Source organism: Centruroides sculpturatus, unplaced genomic scaffold, assembly GCF_000671375.1.
Source record: "Centruroides sculpturatus isolate CEXI.00-Female unplaced genomic scaffold, Cexi_2.0 scaffold1024, whole genome shotgun sequence".
In the NCBI taxonomy this organism is placed as follows: Eukaryota; Metazoa; Arthropoda; class Arachnida; order Scorpiones; family Buthidae; genus Centruroides; species Centruroides sculpturatus.
Window position 1 is genome coordinate 309,490 of NW_019385454.1, and position 5,019 is coordinate 314,508.

A 5,019-nucleotide genomic window follows, 5' to 3' on the forward strand; every position below is an offset into this window, starting at 1 on the left:
GCAGCTTATTGGCGCGAAATTCGCGGCCGTCAATGCCAAACAATTGTTGTCATAGACTTCGAAAGCTAAATGCTTGTAATGAAAGTCACTTAGCGTGCTTTGGCTAAAGCCTAGGGGCGTTCGGGCTACCGAGCTGTCTCGAATCTGTGAAATCATAACTGTGACTTATATCGATGTCCTGTCTCTTTTCTCCGTTATCATCAGGCTGAGTCACGTAATTGTAAAATGGGAACTCTACGACGGAAAAGTGACGAATCGAAAGTATTGTGAGCGCGTATTATGATGTATGCACAGGCATACATGGATTAGAGCAATAGAGGTAAGAGAAAGGGAAGAGCAAAGATGGAGCGCTTAAAAAGAAGGATAGGCAGTGTCAGACCCTCAGATGTGTGACGATTCTCAAACGAATAGGTGTGTATGTGGGCTGATCTTTGTAATTATAAATTGTGAATACACGTGACTAATATTATTTTCTTTTTTATTTTGTGCATGTTTCAAGTTATAAATAAATATAAACAAACAACACTAACTCGATAACATTAAATCTAAGTACCAAAATGATTAATTTACTGTGTTTATGTTATTTATTACTCCTGTTTTTATGTATTCGGTATTCGGCGGAATAGTGATTAAATATTCGGTATTCAGCCGAATAGTGAAAAATAGGCCGAATACCGAATAGTAACCGAATATTCGTTACATCACTAGTAAAAATATGACATTACATACACATGGAATTATGGATGCTGCATGCTAATTGGCTGTAACAGAATCACTATGCAAAAATATACGTTTTCCTGTTACTCTGTTGTCAAAGTATTTGAAGGCAATTCTAACCAGAAGGCAATTTTACTGCTCGTGAGCAGTGACTAAGCTGGTTGAATTGCTTCAAAATCACACAAAAGAGTCAGCATAAAGTACATATTATGGAGACATTTGGTAAGATTCAGAAAGTCAAATATGCTGAACTTGTATGGCTGCATGTTATCAATAATAAATTTTTAGAGCCTTCTCAAGCAGGAACTTAGGTATATAGTTTTTAAGTTTATGAGGCATCAAAACAGATGGTGAGAGTATGGTACTAGTCTTAATTAACTGTAACATATGAGCTAGGCCTTTGGTTGAGAAATGGCACATACTGTTCTGGAATATGTCTAGAATCACTATCTTTTATATCAAGCTGCATTCCAACGTTAACAATAGCTTTTACATCATTTAGATGATTAATTGTACAACTAGCAAACAATGATTTTAAGAATAAAAATATATATTAACATAGTTACATTTTAATATAAATGATTGTTTCACATTGAAATTAAATGATAAAAGTTAACAGAAACAAATCATTAATTAATTAGTGAAAGTTTAAAACAGTAATGTTTGTCATTTAGAATCTTTTTTTAGTGGATCTTCCTTCTATGCTGTAGTGTTCAGTAGTCAGCTCAGCTTAATTTTTCGTGGATGGTCAGTCATGGATATGTTGGACCTTGTTTCTCACCACCCAGCTGCCCCTATTGTGGGCCAGGTCCACCATTGATATAGGGGAAAGACCTTCTTAGTGTCTACAGGGCAGAAAGAGTTTAAAAAAGTTACCTCAGCATCAGTCAGTCATTCAGTGCAGCTAAGGATAAAAATACTACAATATTTATATGCTCAGTGCATGCATGGCAAAACTTTTATGAATTATAAGAAAAAATAAGAAAAAGTATTCACTTACAGATTTATCTTGGTTAATTGGGACTCAGAAATTAAGGTTCTACTGTATTTATTTTTACTTCAGATATTTTTTACACTTTTTAAAAATATATATGTCATGTTAATAATTTTTGTTAACATAATTTTTTAAAATGAACAACAACCTTTATTTTTATTTAGCAATAAAAATTTATATAATAAAACCTTGATAAGTCAAACTGTTAACTTGAAGTAGCTTTAATTTGAAGCTGTCAACAGCTCCTAGCACAATATATAGGTTTTTGATATAATATGGTCACGTAAATCAAAATTGCCAGTGCTTTTAATTCAAATATATATTCTTTGGTACTCCATCCTTAATATGCCCATAATTTTCATTTTCTCTTATATTCTGTGTGAATATATCAAATATATTCAATACAGAATAAAAAAAATATCAAGTCTGGAATGTTTTATATGCCATGTGACATTTTCTGGCTGCTTGGAAGAATGTTCCTGTGACAATAATTAGAAGTTGTTTTGCAAGGTGAGAAATTTTAAAAGCAGTAATAATGATGCTCATGCAAATGTGATTGATGATGAAGAAAATTAAATCAATGAATACTAGCAATATATAAATCAGCATATGAATGTGGAGGTAATTTTGCCAATTTAGTCAGTGCTGTTGCAGTGTGTGCTTCATTAACTGACAAGTCACAAGAGGTTGAGGTACCTGCAAACTTACTTTTGACTGAAAATTTTTCCATGCATTTGAATAGCGATATAGCCCCACATAGTAATGAAGTGGAAATTAGTGAAGAAGAGAATTCATGTAAACTCGTAATAAGAAGGGATATTCATGCTGCATTATCAGCAATAGATATGGTGTTGGAAAACTATTCTAAAGAGGTTGGTGAGGATATTTGGGAAACTATGGACAAAATTAAGAATTGCCAAATGAACTACCAAATTACTTATTAGGTTGTAATATAAGGCTTATATCAAATTAGAAATAAATCAGTTTGGCTAGAGGTAGGTGATTAACTCACCATCTCATGGTAAATTTAATAATTAGAATTAAATTAATTTAATATACAGGAAGAAAAGAATCAGTCCAAAGTGTGACTTAAATCTACGACTCCTGCTTACTATGCATATGCACTGCCAATTATGCTATCTGGACCTCCATCCACTCCCCACTTATAGAACCATTAAGTTTGGAGGAGGTCTGGATAGCATAATTGGCAACATATCTGCACAGTAAGCAGGAGTTGCAGATTTGAGTTTTACCCTGGGATGATTCTTTTCTTCCAGAATATTCTAAATTAATTTAATTTGATATTAGATTGTTTATGTGGTTATACCAATATATGCAAAATTCAAAATTTTGTGCATAGTATGTTTATAAACATAAAACAAAGAAAACAACTATAAAGGATTATTTAACATGTCTGTTTGAAAGGCTGATGTTGACATATATCCATGTATTTCATGTGTCTGGTTTTTAGTTTCACAATAAAGTGACATAATTTGTACAGTTTTGTAATCATTCTGTGAACAGATCCTTAAGACATGGCTTGATAATGGGAAATTTATGGCCACAGAAAAATTTGAGAAAATCAAGTATTAAACTTGATGTGAAGTTGGAAGGTTTTTACTTCTTATTCTTAAACTTTGGCTTAATAAGGTTTTACTGTAATGAACAAACATTTTAGTCACCTAATAACTCACCTTCAGGTTCACACAAAGGAATGAATTTGAACCTGAAAGTGAGTTACTAAGAGCTTTTTTGTAACTACAGTAGAGCGTCGATTTTCCGAATTAATTGGGGACTGGGGTTGTCCGGATAACTGATATTTCAGATAACTGATTTACGTACGAAAAAATAGTTTAACATATCCAATGTCGAAATTTTTCTCCGTTGCATGTTACTTTGCATTGAATTTTCGTCGATGTTAAACCTAACAAAGACTATTGTATCATTAAAAATTATTTTTTTATTTTGTACAAACAAAATAAATATATTGAAAAATATAAAAACAATAAAAAATTATACTTCAGAAGTTAATTTAGTATCAAAAACGTAAAATATTTGAGTAGCCCAAGACATAACCAAAGATTGAAGTGCCACAGCACTGGCGAAAATTTAAATTTGCTGACTGGAATTCTTTCGGATGATTGACTTTCGGAAAATTGACGCTCTACTGTATTTGAGTATGTTTGAAGTAAAACATGAACAAGTAAGTCATTTGGAAGATTTTGATAATTGAATGATAAATTATTTTACATTCAAATTAAATTGTAATTGAAAGCACAACAGTAAATGGTGAATGTTAAATTATTAGAGTAGTTCAGAAAAGTTTTAAATAATTTTAAAAAGTTTAATGTTTTAATTTAAACAACTATTTTTTGGAATAATAAGAAGTAAGTTGATAATCTTTAAATTAAATTATGAAATTCTTAAATAAATCTTTAAACTAAACTAAAAAATTATCAAATACAAGCCATTTAGTATTATTAATAATTTAATTGAGTGTAAATGTTTTACTGTCATTGCTAAATCAATAAATGTATATCAATAATTTCTATGAAATTGTTTAATGAAATGAATATTTTTCAGGTGTATAATGTAAATAGATACAGTGTTCATTCAAACAAATATAGCAGTGTATTGCAGATGCTTGACATTACAAATCCAGTTGTAGCAAATTGCCTTATTGATCAGGTTAATTTTTTTTTATTTAACTTGCAAAGTTATCTTACAATAAAATTAATCTTTAAGTGATAAGAAACCGACTCACCACTAGCCAATACACTAATCAGAATAAAATATTATAATAATAAAATAAATAATTTAACTTGTACATTAGTTAGCAGTTGATTGGCTTCTTGTCATTTTAGTTTATTTTATTGTAAATATATTTCTGTTAAATATTAATTTTGAAATTAAATATAGATTTATACTAAAAATATAATTGAAGAAAATTATTGTAACTTTATCTATCTAAACTTCATCTATTAATTTTAAAAATCAAAATGTGATGCATGTGTATATATAGATTTGTATACAGTGAGTTCTTTTTTTACATTATAGATTTATTCCCAAAAACTATGTAAAAAAGGGGAAAGTTCATCCATTCAAATGCATATAATTATAGGGGATACATTACATAACCTCCAAAAATGATCAAATGAATCAATAATAACCATTTTTACATATTCATTGTATCATTATGGGACAGAACACACAGATATTTTTCACATGGAATTATTTTGGCAAGAAACATGATAAAATATTGGTTGAAATGAAAGTGAACACACAGCCTGTGTACTGAATTTTGTGGA

At 30.1% G+C, this 5,019-nt stretch overlaps 1 protein-coding gene across 1 annotated transcript in view; it reads left to right on the forward strand.

The window, feature by feature from the left end:
- Positions 1-4,508, forward strand: part of LOC111639154 (structural maintenance of chromosomes protein 6-like) — a 138,302-nt gene extending 133,794 nt beyond the window's left edge. Inside the window, exon 16 of the mRNA XM_023384956.1 lies at positions 4,295-4,508. Within this exon, the coding sequence (XP_023240724.1) occupies positions 4,295-4,459 (165 nt within the window). The 3' untranslated portion in view covers positions 4,460-4,508. The remainder of the gene's footprint in view (positions 1-4,294) is intronic.
- Positions 4,509-5,019: the final 511 nt, after the last annotated feature.